The following is a 23,866-nucleotide window of genomic DNA, read 5'->3' as shown; positions in this document are numbered from 1 at the left end:
TGTATCTTAAAAAATGTAAAAATAATAGTATTTTTTTTAAAAAAAAAACCATATGTTACAAGGAAGATTGTTTATAAGGTCTTAGTGATTTTGGAGGTTTTGTTTTAATATTAAAAATTGAGTATAATAAAAAAAAATATAATTTTAATAATTAAAAAATTGAATAAAATAAATTTTAGTTTATATACACATATTAATCTATATGATGCATTGAGTATCTAAACGTACTAAACCAATCTACAAGATGCATGTCATTTAGTTAGATTAATTAATGTAACAAGAAAAGATGCATAGATAGCATGTCACCTTCATATATTAGACTCAAACAAACGATAACGATAATCCAACAACCACAATTCTACTCATAAAAACTATTTTACTCATAAAATATACTGATTATAAAATCTAAATTTACAACAACATACACCACAATATATATATATATATATAATATATATATATATATATATATATATAATATATATATATATATATATATAAAGTTGTATGTTACTTAATTTAAAAAATAAAATAAAATATTTCCTTGTTATCTTTATCACGCGCATTTATGAATTTATATACGTGTAAGAGATTGAATTTGAATTTTATTGAATAACAATAATTACAATTTTGCTACTTATACCTCGATTTTGCTAACCACATTCTCAAATTTAAAAAAATGAAATACTCAAATTACTTTTATTTATTTATTATATTCTTTAAACTATAATCTTTCTTTCTATATTCAACCATAACATCTCTTTCTATATTTATATTCTACTTCATATTCATCATTTTCTCTCACAATCCTTTATCATTTTTTCTCTATTTTCAACAACTTTAACATCTTCGATCATCTTTATTGACTCTCATTTATATTATGTTTGCATCATCTTGCTATTCTTCTTGTTTTTTTACAATATTTAGTTAGGGTTATGTAATTGAAACTGATTTTGGTGAAAATGAAATTCATTTTGGTTATGTAAATTAAGTCTGCCCAGAAACATACATGAATTTGCGTATGTGAATTCAACATGTCCAAAAACATACATGAACTCATGTTCTTGGGTAAATTGAGTTCATGTAGGTCATAAGCAAACTGAGTTACACAAATTGAGTTCACGTATGTTTATGGACAGACTCAGTTTGCGTAACTAAAATCAGTTGACAAAATGAATTTTATTTTCACCAAAATTAGTTTCAATTACATAACCATAACTAAACATTGTAAAAAAACAAAAAGAACAAAATGAAGCAAACATGATGTAAATATGAGCTATTGAAGATGTTGAAGTTGTTGAAAATGAAGGAAGAAGATAAGGAGATATAAGAAAAAATGATGAATATAAATGTGAAATAAAATATGAAAATAGAAAGATAACAGTTGAACATGAAGAAAAAAACAGAGATTATAGTTTAAAGAATGTAATAAATAAGTAAGAGTATTTTAAATATTTTATTTTTTTTAATTTTAAGAGGTGTGGTTAGAAAAAGGGATGTAAGTTGCAAAATTGTAATAAGTATTGTATAAAATTGTAAAAAAAAAGAAAAAAAAATTGAACACAATGAATAAATATGTAAATTGCGATGTACTTAGAGCGTGTCTCACAACATATTGATGTATCATAACTCTTATATTAAACAAAATCTTGAAGTGACACGCATTATAGTCGTATAGACTAATCCGCACAAGAATATTAAAATAGTTTACCAAAAAAAGAACAGTGCTTCAATATATTTACCGTGAGGTGAACACATTGGAACTTTCATCCTCGAAGAAACCAAGCTTGAGATTGAGTCACATTCATTATAATCCAAAAGACGAAGAAGAAGAAATGAACACAAACAGAGCCGAAGCAGAACGTTTACTAGAAATCGGAGAAGAACTATTACAAAAACGAGATCTTAAAGGTTCAAGAGAATTAGCCATTCTAGTTCAAGAAACCGAACCTCTTCTAGAAGGTTCCGACCAGATCCTAGCAATCGTCGACGTCCTCGAAGCAGCCGAAAAGCCTCTCAATCTCAACAACCACCACCTCGATTGGTACGCTATTCTCCAAATCAATCGAAGTTCTCAAGATCTAAATCTCATCAAGAAACAGTATCGTACACTCGCGCTTCTCCTTCACCCTGATAAGAACCCTTTTTCCTTCGCCGAACTCGCTTTCAAACTTGTTTCTGATGCTTGGGCCGTTTTATCTGATCCGGCCCAAAAGGCCCAATATGATAAGGGGTTTGAATTTGAAAACGACGGTGCTTTGTGTTTGGAGGTTTTTTGGACCGCGTGTCCTTATTGTTATCGTTTGTATGAGTATGCTAAGGTTTATGAGGGATGTTGTTTAATGTGTCAGAATTGTGACAAATCGTTTCATGGTGTTTCGATTCCGTCTCTTCCGCCGATTGTTCCTGGACAAGAAGCTTATTATGTTTCTTGGGGGATGTTTCCGATGGGTTTTGTTTTTGAAAATTTAGGAAATGGTGGTGATGTTGTTGCTTCTGCTACGCGGAAACGATAGGTGGATTTGATTATTTTGTTGTTGTTGTTGTTTAATCAATGTTCTTTGTCTCATGGTTTTGTGGGTCATGGTTTTGGGCAGGTTCTCTGTTGTTTTATGTTCAGAGAGTAGAAATAATATAAGTAGGCTAATTCCTTAATTGTTATTATTGCCTAAATGATGTCATAATGGTTGGTTAATTAAGAATGCAAACCTCACATTAGGACAACTTTTTATATTAACAACCAATAAAATTGTTTACGTTGTCTATCTTGTCAATGTCATAAGATATAACCGTTACGTTCAATTGTAGTGGCAATGGATAAAATGTAATTTAATTGAAGAATGTGATGTTATTATAGGTATTGTAGTTTTTTATAAAAAAAGAATGTGATGTTATTATAGGTATTGTAGTTTTTTATAAAAAAAGAATGTGATTCGGTCATATACTGTTTCTAAAGAAGTTGGATGGATGATTGGGTCCTTAACCGTTTATGGTTTGTAAGATGAAATGAATCAACTGGAAATGGCAATCCCTGATGAAATATTTGCATGACAGTTTCTACTGGCAGTAATAAAGGCAGAGAATCCTTAGTCTTTACGTTTTATTTCTAAAATATGATAAACAAGTTTCCTGAAATTTTATCAACTTTCTTTGCACTATATGTTTTTGTATCTTTTTCTTTTAATAAAAGAAACATTATTTTACTACATCATAAATCAACTAATAAAAAAAAAAAAAGAAACATTGGAGTATAGACAAATACTGTTTACTTGGCTCGGAATAAACACTAACTTATTATAGTTGCTCTAAAATGAAACAGAGGTAGCATCTACTACAATCTTACAGTTTGTTTTGGTTTTTTAGTTTCACCTTTTTAGTAGAGAACTATTTAAATTGCACTATTCTTTTATCTTCTAAATGCACCAATGGAAAAAATGCTTATTTTAACTCATTTTATGCTGTCTCATTAACAGGTGCTATTTGCTAACTCGCAATGCTGCTATTCAAAGAATCTGACACAAATTATGTACATAATATGCGTATTCAATTAGGTTCTAATTTCTAATTCTAGTGCTAAAATCAACCTCATTTAAATACAAGTTAAGGCTGCTTGTAATAATAGATTGATAACGAATCGAACCATTCCCTAGACCCAGATGACAGGAACTTGATAGTATCAGATCTCCCTTAATGGCTAATCAGTTAGGGATATCAAATATCCAGCTAAAAAAAAGGGCAACTAGATCATTTTTCTTCATCTTGCTTTGATGGTGAAGACTCATTGGATGATAACAAAGTTTGTGGTATTGTTGCCGATTTAGAGCCCTTCTGGACTGAATTATCAGAATCCACATTCTTGGTCTTGGCTTCAGATGTTGACTTTAATTTATCCTGAGACTTTACACTTGAAGAGGGGGTCCATGTCACAGCAACTTTTTCACCATCTACTTTGATCTCAGATACCAAGGTTTCATGAATCTTGGCATCTTTCTCATCGTTTACAATTGTCGATTGAGTCGAAGGCTTAACTTTATAAGGTAGATCTATCACTGGGAAAGAGAGATTTCTCTTTGCTGCGGAACGAGCAAAAATGGCGTCATCAAATGGATCGATTTCTAAATCAGAGTCACTGTACATCTTCTGAATTGTGCGGATGGGTGTCGCTAGCCGAGCTCCATGGTGACTAATCACTCTAAGAAGATCCAAGAGAATGGCCTCCTGTTTTATCAAATGATAATTATCACTCAAAGTGAAGTGAGCCACTCAACAGTTAACCAAACAAAATGAATTGATTATAAAAAGAATATAAATTAAATCATAATGATATTTCATGATGAAATGCTTGACAGAGACAAATTGGTAAATTGAAGAGTAGGGTCAAGATATTGTCCGAACGGGCAAGATTCTCATAAGCTGAGAACACCAATGAAACAATATATAATAAGCTGAAAACATCCATCATGTGGAACACTCATTCTGCAAATTCTGACTACAAAGAGTGAATGAAGAGAATAGTTTAAAAATCAGTTTAAAGTTTTTCTCGGAAATAAAAATAGTTAAAGGAACCTTAAAATTTGGTTTTTAAACATAAATATGGGTGAGGAATTGAGAATGCTACTAAGACAATTAAGTTGAAAGAACTGCGTTAGTAATAGAGGCATTATTATACTACACCATCACACTTTATGTAACTGCAATTGCCAATTTTCTATTAGCAACCTAGTCTCACCTTAACACGGAGGTACTCTTCAGAATGTGAAGTTTTAACAAAGCAAGATACTAATATCTGCAACAGAAAAAGGCATGTATTTATAAGATACTGGCAGTTGAGAAATGAAAAGAAGAAAAGTGATAATTCATAGCAACTAATAGTAGAGTAGATAAGATAGGAGGAGCTAAAATCAGATTTGAACATATTTCCAAAATTTCAATGAAATAAATGCTTCATTTCCACCATTGATAAAGATAGCCAATAAGATTCCATGGATTGAAAAATTTCTAGACAAGACGTAAAAGACACTGGAAAACTATCATAGTATAAAATAAAAAATTGAGAACAATTTTGGAATGCAATGGATGATAAATAAAAACAAGTTCTGGAACATATATGATTGTGAAGCAGATACTTGAAAGAAAACCTCAGAATTTAGTCAGAGTTACTAGAAACCTGATTCACTGATGGTGGCAAATAACAGCATAACTATATAGGTAACATATTTGACACTAAAATTACTTAACCGTCCCAATTAGAAGATTATTATTTTGATAGAAGTTATACTTATTAATGGTAAAGAATAAAAAAGAATTCCACAAAGAAGAGGAATACGCCCAAGATTTCCATACACTAGGCATCCTATAAAAATCTATTAAGGTAGCTTTTAGAAATTTAAACAAGCAGAGGAAAGCAGTGCTTTAAATTCAAAGCTACAAGGTACTTTTCCCTGGCTATGATATCAGATGCATCTCAAGATTAGCCTTATAAATGTCTTTCAGAACCAATACTAAAAATAAAAAAGAAAATGGAATTCATAATCATATAAAATATGAAGAGAAAAAAGGTATCAACCATAAGAGCCTGATTTTCTGGATTGATATCCTCCAGAAAAACCCTTCTGTGCAATTTTCTCTGCTCTACTAGAGGATTTTTGGCCAAAACCTTGCGCATATCAGCTACAATGCTCTGCATGAGCAAATTAAGAAAGATATTGCCTCAGTTTTTAGATGAGGAGATAACCATCAGAAAGTCCCGGTACATTTTTTAAAAGCAACTAAACCAAGAGTACTCACATTAATCTTGTTAGCATCAAAGTGACTGATAGCAAGGTGAGTTTTGATGCGCCAATGAGATTTCTTACTAAGATTCCTCACAACATTTACACTCAAATTGTGATTAGGAATGTGAACTGCTTCACAATCAGCACCTCTAACTACTGTTGGCGACCACCAGCCTACATGCTACAGAAAATATGAAATTTTAATGCAAAAAATAAATAAATAATTATATGTATCACTTATAATGGAAACCACTCACTTTGGACTAACATTATATTTTTCAGTTCTCTCAAATGACCTTTTCAGTAAGTTAGGTAATACGTACTAACCTCAACTTTACCAGAAACCTCATATCCTTTTATCTTTGTTTTGATTCTCTCATTCACGACAAACGGCCGAGTTGCATGAATCATCAGACTTGAAAGGAAGTTTGTGAATATCTAAATGAATCACAAAAAATGAAGTGAGAATGGCACGACTATTCCTTGAAGAGTTGCTCTTAAGGAATCTAATGAAATCGAATACAGAGGATTATCCATAAAAAAATGAAATGAATAAGATGACTTAATTGTTCTTGTAGAAAGTATCAAAGAGCCTAACTGTACCTCACGACCTGCAAGTGAAAGCAACACTGTACCCAAACCACCAGCTGTCAACCACTTCTGAGTGGAAAGACCCAGCAACTCCATGAACAATGACACGGAAGCAACCCATATTGCAGTATATACAGTTTTCCCGATAAGATCAATGCTAATCTGTCATGCACAATACAATTTTACATTGAATTAAGATTTGCGTTTAAATTTTAGGAATGCCCTCAAAATTAACATTGTAGAATTTCCTCACTAAAATATGCAACATGAAAATGAGGGAAATCATCCTTTATTTTTCATAGTTTGGTTACTTTTCTAATCTTCATTTGGAATGGCACAATTCATCAAAAGCTTTAAGTGGACCCAGAACAAAATTAACCCATTATTATGGCAAGAATCTGTTGAAAGAACGTACATTTCTTTCATTACTGGAATCGTTTGTCTCCGTACAGAACTTTTGCGCTTGTCTAACAAAGCTGAAAATAGGATATACAGTATTACATTAAAATTTAAACAAAACAAAGGAGTAAGAACTCTAAATCTAAACACATAACAGTAATAAATCAGTGGCTGAAATAATTATTATTTACAAAGTGGAAGGACAGTTAACAGGACTCATTACTTAATCTGCATATTAGCTAAATAAAACATCATAAAAGATCAAATAAAAAATATAGTAGAATTAACTTAAACAAGAAGACTCTTCACTGTGCATGCACTTCATTTTTCGTCCCCTCATTTTTTTAAAGTTGTGTGTGCGCTACATCATGTTCCAACAATACGAAAACATAAGCTAATCTTACAATTAGGTGCAAGATATTAGTAATATGGTTAGAATAGTGATAAATGTGGACATAATTCTGCACGGAATCAAATCTACCTTGAGGAACAGTAAGCAAATGTAAGCACGGTTGACAAAGATCTTACAAAACTCAGCAGCCGTTGCTTTATAATCGGACTGGTTTCGGATTGTAGGACAAGTGGATCGAAACCCCTGAAACAGTTTATGTCAAGGTGTATACCAATAGGACTTCACAAACTTCCGGAAAAGACTTGCTGATCTAGAAAGATACCTGCAGATGAGCATTACCCCAGTCCACAGCAGCAAAGGTTGAAAATAAGATGTCATGATATAACGTGAATTACTTTTCTTCCAACTTTTATCAGTCCACTGAAAACATATATTATCAAACAGAATGTCAACTAATAATAATATTCAATTGCTTTAGACAACACATGGAATAATATAAGATACTAACTTCTTGGAGAAATTGAGCCCTGCACAGGCGTAAGAGAGGCTCAAGACCAAAGATGGCAAAGCCAATGATACCAAGGGCCGGGATCAATTGAAGCACAATTGGTCTTCCAGATATGGCATTACATGACCTACATCAATTTAAAAAAATAAATATCTACATAGAGATTGTGTTCACTCATTCACTGCTCAGGAATAGGTAGCTGACAAAAGAAGAAAGGATGCAACAACTAAATTTAGCACTAGATGATATGATTTACGGTGATAAAACTTAATGCAAACAATAAATATAAAACGTCGCAATATCACGCAGTCAGTTAATTTTTCTAATTAATATTTAAATTTAGAGTTTCAACGGGGTTTGGTTGATTCCCAATATCTACTCACTCCTCCACCACCACCATTCCCAAAAGGAAAACCAGAGCTCCGTACTTCATAATTCACATGCCCAACAGAAATCTCAACAAAATATGAAAGAAATACCATACAGAAAGGATGGGGGGAAATAACCATGTGGCCTGCAGCTTTAGTGTAACATTATGATAGAAACCCGAAATCAAGAGAAACAAAAATTGAATTATTGATGGAAAACGAGATGTACTACAGAAGAGAAACTCCCCGTAACCCTAGAGTTGTTGCTCCTTGGAGAAGAGATGATACTCCCTTTGCCCAACCTATACAATTCTAACTGAAAATGACAAAAAATCATTCCCTTTCCATGCTCCCTCCTCCCCTATATACGATTGCCTGTCCCCACTAACTGCCACATAAGCAATACTGTTTGTTATAAACGAAGATCAGTCAGTCTCTAAACCAAAAATGTTCTTGGTTTCAGATAAGAGATTGATGAAAATAAAACGAAGAATGATCAAATTGCAAAATGGAGAACGTTCTCTGTTTTCTGTCAAACAAAATTAAGCCTTGCAATACTAAAATGAACACACACAATTGTTAACTCAGTTCAGAGATAAACTCCTACGTCTGGGGGACTGGATCCGACTTTGAATTATCACTAATATGAGATGAAATGATTACAGTGTTTGATACACTTATGCTGTCAGTTTTCTGCACTTTCTACAAAACTGCAGCTTGTATTCTATATTCTCTCTCTCTGTTTTTGCCAGCATTGCTTGCTTTGGCTTATATACAAGTTGTTTACAATTTAGTATTAACTAGCAAAAGTAGTTACAACTAACTAACTAAAAATTAACTACCCAAAACAGATTTTATCTCCAAAGGCTTCTAATTTAGTACCACATATTACAAACCTCCACCTTGGTACCAAATGAGAAGTTTTAGCCTGTGATTTTTCAAATCAAATCCTCTTAGTCATTGATCTCAGTTCCTGGATTTGATTTGCAGCATATCCAAACAGTGTTTGAATTTGCTAAGTGTGACAGGTTTTGTAAACATGTCAGCTGAGTTGTCACTTGTGTGCACCTTTGCCACATTTATCTTACCACTTTGAATGACATTCTTGATGAAATGAAGCTTGATTTCTATATGCTTGGTTCTTTCATGATACATTTGATTTTTACTCAAATGAATGGCACTTCGGTTGTGACAACTTATGCAAACAGACTCTTGTTTAACACCAAGTTCAGTGATCAATCCTCTTAGCCAAATTCCTTATTTCACAGCTTCAGCAAGAACAACGTATTCTGCTTTTGTTGTTGATAATGCCACTATGTGTTGAAGATTAGTTTTCCAACTGACTGTGTTGTTAAACACTGTGAACACATATCCTGTAAGAGATCTTCTTCTATCTAAATCTCCAGCAAAATTAGAGTCTACAAATCCTTGGACTGATTTTGATGGTTCTAAACTTTTGTTGTATTCCAAACACATACTTTGAGTTCCCTTTAGGTACCTTAGAGTCCATTTGACTGCTTGCCAATGGCTCATTCCTGGATTTCCCATAAACCTGCTTGTGACACTTACAACATGAGAAATGTCTGGCCTTGAGCAGACCATAGCATACATGATACTCCCTATGGCACTTGCATATGGTATAGTCTTCATGTCTTCTGTTTCCTGGTTTGTGTTTGGTGATACGGCTGAAGAAAGTTTGAAGTGAGCTGCTAGTGGAGAGTTGTCTGTCTTTGATTTACTTATATTGAATCTACATAGGACCTTTCCAATGTAGCTTTCTTGAGAAATTATCAGTTTTCCTTGCTCTTTAATTTTGATGATTTCCATTTCCAAGATCCTTTTGGCTGGCCCCAAGTCCTTCATTTCGAATTCTTTCTTCAGCTGGTTCTTTAATCTCTCTATTTCTTTCATATTTTTAGATGCTATTAGCATGTCATCCACATATAGCAACAAGTAAATATATGTTGCTGATGATACTTGTTTATAATACACACAACTATCAAAATTACTTCTAGCATAGCTTTGACTGAGCATGAATGAATCAAACCTCAAATACCATTGTCTTGGTGATTGCTTTAGTCCATAGATTGATCTCTTTAGCAAGCAGACCCAATCCTCCTTTTCTTAAGTCCTAAAGCCATCTGATTGTTGCATTAAGATTGTTTCATTCAGATCACCATGGAGAAATGTTGTTTTGACATCCATCTGTTCTAACTCCACGTCAAAGTGTGTTACCATGGCTAGAATTATCCTTATAGATGCATGTTTGACTACACGAGAAAATATTTCATTGTAGTCTACACCTTCCCTTTGAGTGAATCCCTTTGCTATAGCCTTGCTTTGAACATGGGTGGTTCAACTCCTGGAATTCCCTCCTTCCTCTTGAAGATCCACTTGCTGCCTACAATTATGGAGTTGGCAGACTTAGGTATGAGTTCCCAAGTGTTGTTCTTCTTCAGTGATTTCAGCTCCTCAGTCATAGCTAAAATTCATTTGTCTTTGTCTTGAGACCTGACAACTTCATTGTAATTCCTGGGATCTTCTTGTATGATCTATTCAGTAGTATGTAATGCATAGCTGACTATGTCGGCATAGCTATATCTTTGAGGGGGTTTTGATGTCCTTCTTTCTCTGTCCCTGATGAGGTTAAAATCATCTAATTCCTGTTCTAGAAACATAGCATGTTCAGTTGGGTTTACATCAGTCTTGTCTTGTTGAGCCTGCTGTTGTTCTGAAACCAAGAATGTTCTTGGTTTCTGTTGATCTTTCTCCTTTTCTGTGACTTGCTCCACCTCAAGATCAAACCTCTCAGTTTCATTTTGATGTGAACTTTCACTTGCAGCCTTGCTTAAGGACTTATATAGATCAACCTCATGAAATTTAACATCTCTACTGATGATACATTTCCTACTTTCAGGACACCATATCCTATAACCTTTTACACCACTTGGATATCCAACAAAGTACCCTTTCTTGGCTCGATGGGCTAGCTTCCCTCCATTTACATGATAGTATGCAACACATTCAAATACTTTTAGGTGACTGTAATTAGCAGCATGCCCAGTCCATATTTCTTGAGGAGTTTTGAGTTCAATTGCAGTTGAAGGACTCAAATTTATCAAACAACAAGTTGTATGGACAACTTCTCCCCAAAATTGTGCAAGCATGTCTGCATTTGACAGGATGCATCTCATCCTTTCAAGTAGAGTTCTATTCATCCTTTCAGACATACCATCTTGCTAAGGTATGTGCGTTACAGTCTTATGCCTGTTCACACCATGAGTTTTGCAAAAACTAGTAAACTCCTCACTGCAAAATTCAAGACCATTGTTTGTCCTTAAGGTCTTAATCCTCTTATTAGTTTTGTTTTCAACCATAGATTTTCAATCTTTAAAGGTTTTGAATGTTTCATCCTTTCAACAAATAAATTCATATTTTTCTACTATAATCATCAAGAAATGTAATGAAGTACTTGTTACCTCCATGTGAAGCAATCTTTGCAGGGCCCCATAGATCATTGTGAACATATTCCAGAATTCTTTTTGAGCAATGTTTCCCTGTAGAGAACTTTACCCTATGCATCTTTCCAAACACACAATACTCACAAAATTCAAGATCAATAATCTTGTCCCCGCCTAGCATGTCTTGCCTGTCCAGAACATGCATTCTTCTTAGGCTTACATGTCCCAGCCTTTGATGCCACAAGCTGGTTTTATTTGATGTTTGGACTGCCACTGTTGTCATTCTTGTCACTGTTTGACCATTGAGAAGGTAGATATCATGATCCCTTCATGATTACCAATGATCTTTTTATGACTTTTAGAGTATCTTTCTCTACTATGTATGAACAGCCAACTTCTTCCAGCATTCCTAGAGAACTTAAGTTCCTCTTCAGCTTTGAAACATGTCTAACCTTTGACAAAATCTTCATGGTTCCATCTTCCAGCTTCAGCTTGATTGAGCCAATTCCAACTACCTTGCAGGTTGATTTGTTCCCCATAATCATCTTGCCTCCATCAGTTTCTTTATAGTCCATAAATCAATTTCTATTTGAGGTTATGTGAAATGAACACCCTGAGTCAAGCACTCAATCATCATCCATGATTTCAGTTGAATTTGCCATAATAACTTTTGTGCTTTCATATCCTTCAGAGGCTCTAGATGAATTTCCATCATCATCATCACTATTTGATTCTTCTTTTCCTTTCCAATTTGGACATTCTTTCTTGAAATACCCCTCTTTCTTGCATATGAAACACTTCATTTTAGACTTGTCCTTTTCTTTATTTTTGAACTTATTCTTCTGTTTTTGATTCTTCTTCCTTGCCTGGGCCTTGACAAACAATCCCTACCACTGCTTTCTTCTTTCCCATCAGACTTCCTCTTTAATTCTTTTGAGATTAGTGCAGCTTGCACTTCTTCTAACGACAAAAGATCTCTACCATAAAGGAGTGTATCACACAGATTTTCAAGAGAGCTTGGTAATGAATTTATCAACAGTAGGGCTTGATCCTCATCATCCAATTTTACATCAATTTTCCCATCGAATTTTTCAAGTACATACTTTGTTGATGTCATCTTTTCTTTGAATCGAATACACCTGTGCTTTTGATACCAATTGTTGTTACAAACGGAGATCAATCAGTCTCTAAACCAAGAATGTTCTTGGTTTCAAATCAGAGATTGATGAAAATAAAACGGAGAATGATCATATTACAAAAGGGAGAAAGTTCTCTGTTTTCTGTTAAACATAATTAAGTCTTGCAATACTAAAATTAACACACACAATTGTTAACTCAGTTCAGAGATCAACTCCTATGCCTACGTCTAGGGGACTGGATCTAATTTTAAATTATCACTAATGTGAGATGAAATGATTACAATGTTTGATACACTTATGCTGCCAGTTTTCTGCACTTTCTACAAAACTGCATCTTGCATTCTATATGCTTTTTGTTTTTGTCAGCATTGCTTGCTTTGACTTATATACAAGTTGTTTATAATTTAGAACTAACTAACAAAAGTAGTTACAACTAACTAACTAAAAACTAGCTACCAAAACATATTTTATCTCCAAAGGCTTCTAATTTAGTACCACATATTACAAATACTCCCCTAACTTCCCAACTTAGCACCTTCATTGGTATTAGGCCAAACTCAGTATCCTGACACTAGTTAGCTAACCACATAAAAGTAGTCGGGAGAGGAGTGAAATTCGTTACCCAAAATATAGAGAAAAATTGATACCAACGTGTCAAAGAAAGCCTGCTGGTAAAACATATTTTATCTCCAAAGGCTTCTAATTTAGTACCACATATTACAAATACTCCCCTAACTTCCCAACTTAGCACCTTCATTGGTATTAGGCCAAACTCAGTATCCTGACACTAGTTAGCTAACCACATAAAAGTAGTCGGGAGAGGAGTGAAATTCGTTACCCAAAATATAGAGAAAAATTGATACCAACGTGTCAAAGAAAGCCTGCTGGTAAAACATATTTTATCTCCAAAGGCTTCTAATTTAGTACCACATATTACAAATACTCCCCTAACTTCCCTACTTAGCACCTTCATTTGTATTAGGCCAAACTCGGTATCCTGACACTAGTTAGCTAACCACATAAAGTAGTCGGGAGAGGAGTGAAATTCGTCACAGAAAGCCTGCTGGTAAGGTATACCCTTCAATCATAATCACTATCTGAACTTATAACTAGTAACATCTAAGTAAAATAATTTGCAGAAAGTACGAATAAGCACGGTTGTTTATACATGTAGGCATTAGTTACATGACAGTGTTACCACAGAAGAAGTCTAGCTAGAAGTAAAAGTTACATAACCAATCAACTTAAGGTATCATGGTGGCTCACCATAATTCTGACAAACTCACCATGATACCAAACATATACTTACACTATATTGCAATATGGAAAAGGAAACTATCAGGAATATTAAAAAATAAAAGATAAACATGGACATATGCTCGGAAAGAGGAAAATGAGAAAGCAAATGAGAGAATCCATGTATCTTAATTATATCCGGAAAATAGTCTGATTCTAGGGCATCCCCTTCTTTACTGGGGGGGGGGGTACGTTGATGTTCCCTTCAGATTTAATAAAAACTCATGGATAGTTATGATTAAAATTAGTCAGGGAAGTCTCTAGCATTCATTTATACATCATAACTCATAACTACATGAATTTATAGTTATTGTTATCCTAATTACCATAATTACATGAGTCCAGTCCATAATTGCCCTATTTACATTAATTCTAACGACATGCATACCAATGAATGTTGAAACTTCTGTCAACTACAAAAGAGATAAATAGAAGGACCTTGACAAAGAAACAGTAGCCACTTTCATCAGCGAAGCCTCGCACCCTCCAGCCGGTACTAGGGCAGATCGGCACAACAAAATATTACATCTAGAAGGTACAGGCTTAAGTTGAGAATGTAATCTGGAAAATACGAGTGCTGAAGAATTCAGTCTCTGTCAATTCACAAAGAAAATTCTACATCAATTTAGAAATAAAGTAAACAGAAACACATGAATCCAATACTAAATTAAGATAAACAGACATTTTGATCTCTAAATGTGTGAAGCTTTGTAACACAATAGTCTTTGAATGTATCAAAATTACAAAAATATACCTAAATGTATCTTTTGTTAGTCATTTCGGTCAAGGAATGTGTCTTTAGTTGGTCAGTTTAATCCTCAAATATGTTTTTTATTCGTCAATTTAGTCCATAAAATTACTAACAAAAGATATACTTGGGATGTATGTACTATTTCGATACATTCAGGGACTATAGTGACAGGACCAAAATGGTTCTTCAATACAATAACTGTATATCCATGAAGTTTCAGGCAAAAAAACTATCAAATAAGTAGCAAGCTAAAAAAAAATATTATGAAATTTGAATACTTGAGAGACATATGAAACCATATGGCGATGATTGAAGGCAACAGAACATAATCGATTACCAGGAACGGGATTCTGTGAAGAGATAAATAAATTGAAAATAAAAATTGTACATGAAATCTGTAGGAGAATAAATGATATAAAATAATGAGCACATACATGACAAAAAGTACAGCTTCCATGAGTACTGTATAACCTAACGTCGTGAGAGAATCGAATTGATCCAGAATATGCCATTGTTGAATTGAAGTGAAGTAAGACGTCATGCAACATCGAAACTGCAAGAAGCTGAATTCCTTCCTTGAACAACTTGCTCAGCAATGGAACTGATAAAAGTAAAGAAGATGGTGTAAAGATAATTTAATTTGATTTAACATGCCTGAGTGAGGGAGAGTTTGGGAGAGATAACAGTGATGCGCCGATATGTGATTATTTCCAAATGAATGGGGAAAAGAAAATAAAGGGAATCAAAGATGCTAATATTCGACGAAAACAATCACCGCTTTGCAAATAACACAAACCAAAACATTTACTACTATCTTTTTACTTGTAATCGGACTCCCGTTGGCACACGTAATCGCAAATGAGGAGTGGAAATACTTAAGGCAGATCGACCTAGTGTAAGACACTTTGGGTTGCTGTAATTATTTTTTTTAAACAAATATTATCCCTCAAGTCGTGTAAAGGTAACCCTATAATATTTATAGAGTTTGATTCCAACTCAATATCTTTTATTAAGTTGGAAATGGTATTTTTCATTTCTTTTGAATAATAATAATTCTTTTTATATATATTGCGTTATCATTTCGACTCAAACATGATATTTTTAATGTAAGTCAAACTTATGTTTTCGATAACGAAATTCAATTTAGTCTATTTATACTTTTAACCGTAAGTGATTTTTATTGTAATTTATTATTCCTTCAAGACTTAGATTTAAATAAATAAAATATAGTTAAACCACGGTTGTAGTTCTTGAATGTACATGACACTGTGATTTGAATGTTCATTCTATTGATTTATTGACGTTGATGATTAAGGGATATATGATATGTTACTCTTGTTATTGAGTAGATACCGATTTAAATGATTTATTGTGTGCGTGCGTGCGTGCGTGTGTGTGTGTGTGGAGTATAACAAATGAGATGATGGTCAAAATTATAAGAAAAAGTCATGTGATTTTTGGGCTAAATTATATTTGTGGTCCCTTAACTTAATTTCAGGTAATGTTTTAGTCTTTTATCTTTTTTTTTTTCCCGAGTTGATCCTTTATTTTAATTTTAAGTGACAATTTGATATTTTATGTTTTAAAATATCAACGATGTTGTCCTTTTATTTTACAAAAATTCAACAAATTATCAAATTTTTCAAAAAAAACATATAAAATTCATTATTATCTTCAATAAAATGCAAATTTAATCAAATTCATAACTTAAATCTTGAAATAAACTCATATTTTTATTCTTTATTTGATGTTGTTGGAGATGAAATATGAGTTTATTTGAATATTTGAGTTATGGATTTGATGAAATTTGCATTATATTGAAGATGATTATTAGTTTTATGGGTTTTGATTGAAAATTTTGATGATTTTTTTGAATTTTTGTAAAAAAAATGATAACATAAAATATCAAATTGTCACTTAAAATTAAAATAAATGACCAACTCGGGAAAAAAAAAAGAAGATAAATGACTAAAACGTTATCTGAAATTAAATTAAGGGACAATTGGTGTAATTTAGCCTGATTTTTTTAAGTTATCATGTGTCACTTAAATAATTTTTAATCCTTATCATTCATGTTTGGTTGTATAGTTAAGATTTAACTCTCTCACAATCTTCTCTCGTTTATTTTTTCTTATTTTTATCGAACTGATATTATTTAAGTCATTGTCTCGATCATAAAAATAAAAATGACCATTAGAGTCTACATTTAAAAGCAAACATATGTAATTTTTGTTGGAAAAAGAAAACAACATTCATTTATTCAAATTAGTATAATATTATACTGATCAAGAACAATACAATTCAAAATCGCTAAAATAAAAAATAATAAGTATGCGAACAAAGTCACATCACTCATGTTAATGACATCATACAGTAAAATATTTACAAAAGTGACAAATCCTACAAATATGATAAAATTAAAGTGTCTGAAATTTCATGCATTCAGAGTTGTAACATTAAATACACAAAAATCATTGACTGGATATGCATTGACACTTGATCAAAACTCAATGTGGTGATATGAAACAAATAAACATCATAACAATATAGAAAGAAAAATAATAATACCATAACAAGACGAAAAAAATCAACAAATCTCACACTAAAACAATGAACTTACAAACGAAATACGAAAAAAAAACTAAATGTGTAAAAATTAATTATTTAGATTAAAAGAGATATAAAACGATTTAGATAGATGATTTTAGCTATTACTCTAAACCGACTCTCTCTTTCAATAGAGGAAAAAAAAACAAACCTAAATTTTTAATATCTTTTTAAATTAATATATAATGGATTAATATGTGTCTATAAATCCAGCTAAAACAATCAAATTGTATGGTATAATAATAATAATAGTTCCATATATACTTCATTTTTTCTTTTTTTTATTATAAGGATTTTTTTTTTTAAATTGTCTATAAGTATAAATATATTTTTAATTTACTTATTTATTATTATTATTAAACATATTTTTTAATAACATTATTAATTTATTTTAAAATATAAAAAGTTATATTTAACACATTAAATATAAATATTATTTTAAAAACATTCAACGAATAAAATAAATAGATTAACATTCCTGTGAAAACTTTTTTGTTAATAAGGGCGAAAAATCGATAGATGTTTATAATAAAATACTATTTGTTAAACATTATTGTTATCTATACCTCCATTTTTTCTATCTATAATGTTTAAATTTTTATAAAAATAAAATACTTAGAATGTCATTTGCCTATTTATGATATTTTTAACCAAATAGTCATCACAATTCATAACTTTATAACTTATGTATCACAACTCATCCAAGAGTAAATATAAAATTAATGGAATTACAATAGTTATTTTATGATTTGATACCCTATATATAGAGTATAAATATAAAATTTTGGATGACATCTGAAAATGAGAATGGTTTGCACAAAAGTGAATGGTCTATTCTGATTTATTATGTATCAATTTTTATTTAATAAATTATTAATTAAAATTCTCTTATTAACAAACAAAATAATAGCTAAGGAGTATTTTTTTTTTTTTAAACTGTTAGACAATTTTGGGGTGTTATGGCAACTCTATGTCCCAATTAAGCTTTGTCATCCAACAAAGTAGCGTTCACGTGCGTTGTAAATATTTTAAAATCGGAAGTTTTCCGAGAACTCACATTTCACTTAAGTTGTAAATATTTCAAAAATAAAAATTTTTACGTGAATTCAATTCACATAAGATAAATTCAAATCACATATACATAGTGTCAGATAAGTAATTGAGTTCATATACACAAAAATTGAGTTTACGTGCATGGAATTCACGTAAGCTTCGTGAATTCATGATTAAAAATGTTATAAATAAATAAAAATATTTTAAATATTTATTTTTTATAAAAAGATTGATGGGTGTGGATAGCAAAAATGGAAATGTAGCAAAATGGTTTGAAGAGTGGTCTCATCTAACACCTCAATTATCGTACAAATAATATTATTAAGATTCAGAAATAGGCAATCGTAGAAGCTTCTGTCAAAAAAGGAAAATTGCAGAAGCCTTGGATTTGGATCCCTGACTGAGCAGACTCAGATGAATCAAAGGGAATGGAGCATATGAATCGTCATAACTGAAACAAACACTATTTATTTGCCACAATGAAGCTTCACCAACTGAACAACTCTCAGAAACCCGCTTTTGCTCTTCTTTTCGTCATTCTCTTACCATTTTTCTTTCCCAATCTCTTCCAACCTCTCGGTCGTGCTTCGCCTTCTCTCTTTTCCGTAACTCCTCATTTTCCACTTTCTTATTTCCTTTATGAATTAATCAATCGCCATAAATTAAAAATAAAATGATTGATTGAATTGATTGCAATTGCAGGAGTGGATTGCTCCTAAACCTAGGCATGTGACATTGCTACAGGCTGCTCTGCAACATAAAACTGTGAGTACAGTATGTTACACATTAATGTTACATGCTTTTCTGTTCATGATTTTTTTCAATATCACCAATTATTATTAGTGTTCTTCTTCTTATTATTATTAATTAATTTTGTGGGTGAATGCGAAGGTATATCGTGGTCGATAGACTAGTATTTAAAAGTCGGACACTCTTCGGAATGGTCTCCCGATACTTTATGAATAAGACAGTGACTTGATGTACAAATAAGAAAAAATGAATAGGTCCCTTAAAACTTAACTCGTCGAAGTGACATAAAAGAAAGACGGAGAGAACTGGTAACTTATAAAAAGTGTTACCAATTAGTGTTTTGAGCTACTTTTAAGTATTGGTCTACGGTTTTAACTGGTTCACCTTAGAATTTGCCTAATTCTGTTGCTTTTTTTGTTATTCTTTTCAGTCTGTTGAAGTACAAACTAATCTATGGTCTCCCTTGGCCTACCAAGGATGGAAACCTTGTACCATGCCTCCAAAATCACCTTGTGGGTTTCAAATTTTAAATTGGATTTTTTTTAATTGAAATTCAGGATTGTTTTTTCTGCTAATGGTTCTTGCTTTTTTATTTATTTCCTTTCAATTTATTGCAGCTCTTCCCGAAAAATCTCAGGGTTATATCCAAGTTTTTCTTGACGGAGGATTGAACCAGCAAAAGATGGGGGTATGTTAACGAAATTGTGCTGAAAGGGTATAATCTGATTAAAGAAATGAAGGGTAGAAAAATTAGTGGTAATTTATCATGTATCTATGATATCTTAAAATTTGATCACTTATCTAATACCCCCATTTTCAATTTTAAAAGATATGTGATGCTGTTGCTGTGGCTAAAATTTTGAATGTAACGTTGGTGATCCCGCATTTTGAAGTAAATCCGGTTTGGCAGGATTCAAGGTATGTATCCAGAGTGGACTATTTTTGCAACCTTTATGTCTTTAATTTTCATAATAGCCATTTATGTGCTGTTATGTTTCTGCAGTTCATTTGCAGATATATTTGATGTGGATCACTTCATTGAAGTTCTCCGTGGTGAAGTGTCTATAGTGAAAGAGCTTCCCAGTGAGTACTCTTGGAGCACAAGAGAGTACTATGCCACGGGAATAAGAGATACTAGAATTAAAACAGCACCTGTTCAAGCTACTGCTGACTGGTATATAGAAAATGTATTGCCAGTACTTCAGAGGTATTTAAATAGCTTAACCTAGAATTCTGTTATGTTCCTTCATTGTTTTTGCCCCCAAATGCACTAGGGTTTTACCACTATATAGAAAATGTCTTGACTTAGAAGCTTTTGCAACTAGCTATTAGAATGGATTTCCATAATATAATTTGTGTATAAGCTTCAATATTGAGCATGGACAGCATATCTCAATTTCCCATCAATTATTGTCTCACCCATACGGGAAAAAGCAGGAGATATTTCTAGAATAAAATTGGGTAAACTTATAAAATCTATTAAGATGCACTAGGCTTAATGAAGATTTCTCCTACCATTCAAGCCGTTGTTTTTTCCCACAAACTTACAGTTTAAGGCTTAATTTATCTATAGAAAATAACAAAGTATTTTAATTTATAGTTTCAAGAGACAAGAGATTTCTTCTATTCAAAGTAAAAATAATTTCAACTTCCAGACAAGTTATATAAAGGAAACTATTTCCAGCACAAGATCATGCCTTTGTTGTCACCTGTCAGTGTCACCCATCCATATTTCACATCTAACAACTACCCAACACCCTCAGGGCACTGCTGAGCAGGCAGACACTTTTTGTTGTCAAATGCCTATTTTCTTTGTCTACTATCACTTGTCATAGCTTATTGATTCGAATAGTTATCATGGTATAAGTGAATTTGTAACTTGAGGATATACCTAAGATGGAAGAAAAAAATGTCTTTGGTTCTTTCAAGAATTATGTGCAAAATTTTCTTATAGTAACCGGTTTTGGAATTTACATAGTTTGAATTATGTGCAAATTTTTGTTTAAGGTGTTTTCTTCCTACTTATTTTCCTATTAAATTTATATAAAAAGAGCAACATAGTGCTATAAAGTGCCTGCCATGGCAAAGTTCAGGGAAGGTTGAACTCATGTGAATCTATTATAGCTAGTCTTACCTTGCATCTGCAAAAGACTGTTTTTACAACTCGACATGTGGCTTGCTAATCACACAGTAGCAACTCCAATCATTGTGCCAAGCCTCACCTTCATTCTTATAAATATCACATTGTAATTTACTCTTTGACGTATATAAAATTCTAAATATGCTTGCTGAGTGCCATAAGCCACTTACTTAGTATCTTCCTTTAGATATGCATTATTTACATAAATACCTGTTTTCAAATGTTGTAGATTTTCTCGTTGATACAGTTATGGTGTTGCGGCCATTGCACCGTTTTCTCATCGTTTAACGTTCAACGGCTTGCCATCAGACATCCAACGTCTCCGTTGTAAGGTCAATTTTGAAGCACTGAATTTTGTTCCACATATCAAGGAATTAGGAGATATCCTTGTTCACCACCTTCGCAACAATGCTAGCATCAACCAAGCTGAAGGGAATGACTATTTGCTAGAGGAAACTGATAAACTTGGAAAACAGCAAAGCGGGAAGTTTGTTGTGTTGCATCTGCGTTTTGATAAAGTATAGTCTTCTTGCTAGGATTCAAAATATTTTCACTCTAATTTCATTCGCAGAGTCTTGTTATTGCATTGCGATTACAATATTATATGCTGAATGTAGTTTGCTATGTAGTTACAGTTACAACTTGCATGTTAGTAGACTAATTCCTTTAATCGGTTCAAATATATTTAGCACCGAAGTATTTTCAATTTTAGTTTCTGTAATTGTGTTTGCATGTGTGCTTGAATAAGTTGACGATGTATGCTTCTGTAGTGGAGGATCCAGGTAATACTAGAGGATGCTTTTGTATACAAGACGCGTTAAATATCTTTTAAATACCTTTTAGGGGTAACTACAGCTTGAAGGAAATTTGTATGCACTGCCTCTGTGTGTTAATATATTAGCATGCTTGCATATGTTTGAAATTTGAACGATGATTATTCTCCTGTTGTAGAGTACTGGTTAATACATGCTCCTATAGAACCAAAAAACTGCATCAGTTGTGAATACTTTTTGCAATCGGATTATATAAATGACAAGTTATATTTTTTCAGAAAACTAAGGCTCTTTTTAGTTGAATAATGGCCACCGACGTGTCTTTGATTCCAAATTTTCTGTGCAGGATATGGCTGCCCATTCAGCTTGTGATTTTGGTGGGGGTAAAGCTGAGAAACTTGCTCTAGCTAAATACCGGCAGGTGCTTTGGCAGGGAAGAGTATTGAACTCTCAATTCACGGATGAAGAGTTGAGAAGTCAGGGGCGTTGCCCGCTGACTCCTGAAGAGATTGGATTGCTCCTAGCTGCTTTGGGGTTCAACAACAGCACACGGCTTTATCTTGCTTCCCACAAGGTTCAGTAGCAGCACATGACTCGATAGCTTGTGGTTATGCACAAGTTTTTCTTCATTATCATTTTATGCTTTAGTTTTGAACTTATTAGTCTGGATTGATTCTATGCTTTTAGGTTTATGGTGGAAAAGCTAGGCTGGAAACATTAAGTAAATTATTTCCTTTTATGGAAGATAAGAAGAGTCTAGTCTCTGCAGAGAAGCTGACTAAGATTAAAGGAAAGGCATCCTTACTAGCTGCTGTTGATTATCATGTGAGCTTGCACAGTGACATCTTCATTTCTGCTTCTCCAGGCAATATGCACAATGCTCTGGTAAGAATCATTGTTAAATATATTTGAAACTTAACAATTGTGAGGAATTACATTACGTTGCATAGCTACTTAAGAGTCCTTAACAGAACGATAATATGCTCTGCATTGGTGGAAGAAATGAAGTAAATTCCCAATATTTACTGTTTAAACCAAACATTTTTTGCTTCTTCAGGTGGCACATCGTGCTTACAGGAATCTGAAGACTATCAGACCAAACATGGCACTTTTGGGTCAACTATTTCAGAATAAGAGCATAGGCTGGTCAGAATTTCAGCGCACTGTTCTTGATGGACATAAAAACAGACAAGGGCAGATAAGATTAAGAAAGGAGAAGCAATCAATATATACGTATCCTGCTCCTGATTGCATGTGCAAAGCTTAATGGAAACAAGTTTTGGAAAATGTTAATTGATCTTTAGCTCAACTACACTTATGGCTTCTATAGTTGATGTAAAATAGCCATTGGGTGCAAAAATGCTCCTCTTTGACAGATTACTCTCCTTACAAACAAATCAAGTTCAAAATACAATCTGATGTAACTAAATTTGTCATACTGTGTTAACTATGCTATGCTTTAGTCTTTGAGTTGTTCTACATCACAGTGGAGTTCAATTATTCTCTCCCAGATTATCCACTTGCAGTGTTCTGTTGGTTTTTAAAAGCATGCAATTGAAGGTATATTCATCTAAATTCTTCTGAACTCGGTTCACATTTCAAGAGATGAATGTTAAATGGGAAAAATTGCATGTTGTTGAATGGTTGTTTGAATGGGTACCAATGGCGAAACAAACAGTTTGTTTTTTTATTCAATAATATAATGTGATTTTGGTTGATAACTATTTTTTAGCAGATTTAATCTCACTTTTTTTTTTTGTACAAAGTCTCGCTCCTTTTCAATTATTAAGAATTGAATAATTAAATTATTTTAAAGTCTGAGTAAAAAAAATAACTTTTAAACATAAAAAACGTTATTTCATATCTGAAATATATCATAAACCCCAAATCTCTCATAAAAGATA

The 23,866-nt window shown here is 32.7% G+C and overlaps 3 protein-coding genes across 4 annotated transcripts; 2 read left to right on the top strand and 1 right to left on the bottom strand.

Moving 5' to 3' along the window:
• Positions 1-1,601: 1,601 nt before the first annotated feature.
• LOC101510389 (uncharacterized) lies at positions 1,602-2,765 on the top strand. Its single transcript, XM_004501583.4, has one exon. It carries the CDS (start codon positions 1,836-1,838, stop codon positions 2,514-2,516), a length of 681 nt encoding a protein of 226 aa, XP_004501640.1. The 5' UTR covers positions 1,602-1,835; the 3' UTR covers positions 2,517-2,765.
• A 661-nt stretch (positions 2,766-3,426) lies between these two features.
• LOC101510717 (mechanosensitive ion channel protein 3, chloroplastic-like) lies at positions 3,427-15,533 on the bottom strand. Of its 2 annotated transcripts, none has more exons than XM_004501585.4 (12): positions 15,074-15,533; positions 14,327-14,449; positions 7,625-7,751; positions 7,439-7,536; positions 7,246-7,359; positions 6,781-6,841; positions 6,378-6,527; positions 6,102-6,212; positions 5,788-5,955; positions 5,567-5,680; positions 4,730-4,786; positions 3,427-4,218 (listed from the first exon to the last, which is right to left on the bottom strand). In XM_004501585.4, exons 1-12 carry the CDS (start codon positions 15,178-15,180, stop codon positions 3,745-3,747), a joined length of 1,704 nt encoding a protein of 567 aa, XP_004501642.1. In that variant the 5' UTR covers positions 15,181-15,533; the 3' UTR covers positions 3,427-3,744. The 2 variants fall into 2 exon arrangements, with proteins under 2 accessions (XP_004501642.1, XP_004501641.1); XM_004501584.4 differs by having other exon boundaries at positions 14,327-14,481; positions 15,074-15,530.
• A 3,050-nt stretch (positions 15,534-18,583) lies between these two features.
• On the top strand, positions 18,584-23,481 carry LOC101511243 (O-fucosyltransferase 31). The gene is made up of 10 exons (XM_004501586.4): positions 18,584-18,904; positions 19,002-19,064; positions 19,480-19,561; positions 19,667-19,737; positions 19,879-19,967; positions 20,053-20,256; positions 21,437-21,707; positions 22,309-22,536; positions 22,650-22,847; positions 23,020-23,481. Exons 1-10 carry the CDS (start codon positions 18,779-18,781, stop codon positions 23,227-23,229), a joined length of 1,542 nt encoding a protein of 513 aa, XP_004501643.1. The 5' UTR covers positions 18,584-18,778; the 3' UTR covers positions 23,230-23,481.
• The last annotated feature ends 385 nt before the right edge of the window (positions 23,482-23,866 follow it).

Source organism: Cicer arietinum, chromosome 5 (assembly GCF_000331145.2).
Source record: "Cicer arietinum cultivar CDC Frontier isolate Library 1 chromosome 5, Cicar.CDCFrontier_v2.0, whole genome shotgun sequence".
Lineage (NCBI taxonomy): Eukaryota > Viridiplantae > Streptophyta > Magnoliopsida > Fabales > Fabaceae > Cicer > Cicer arietinum.
Note: the sequence above shows the minus strand (reverse complement) of the source record. Positions and strands in the feature narration are given on the sequence as shown.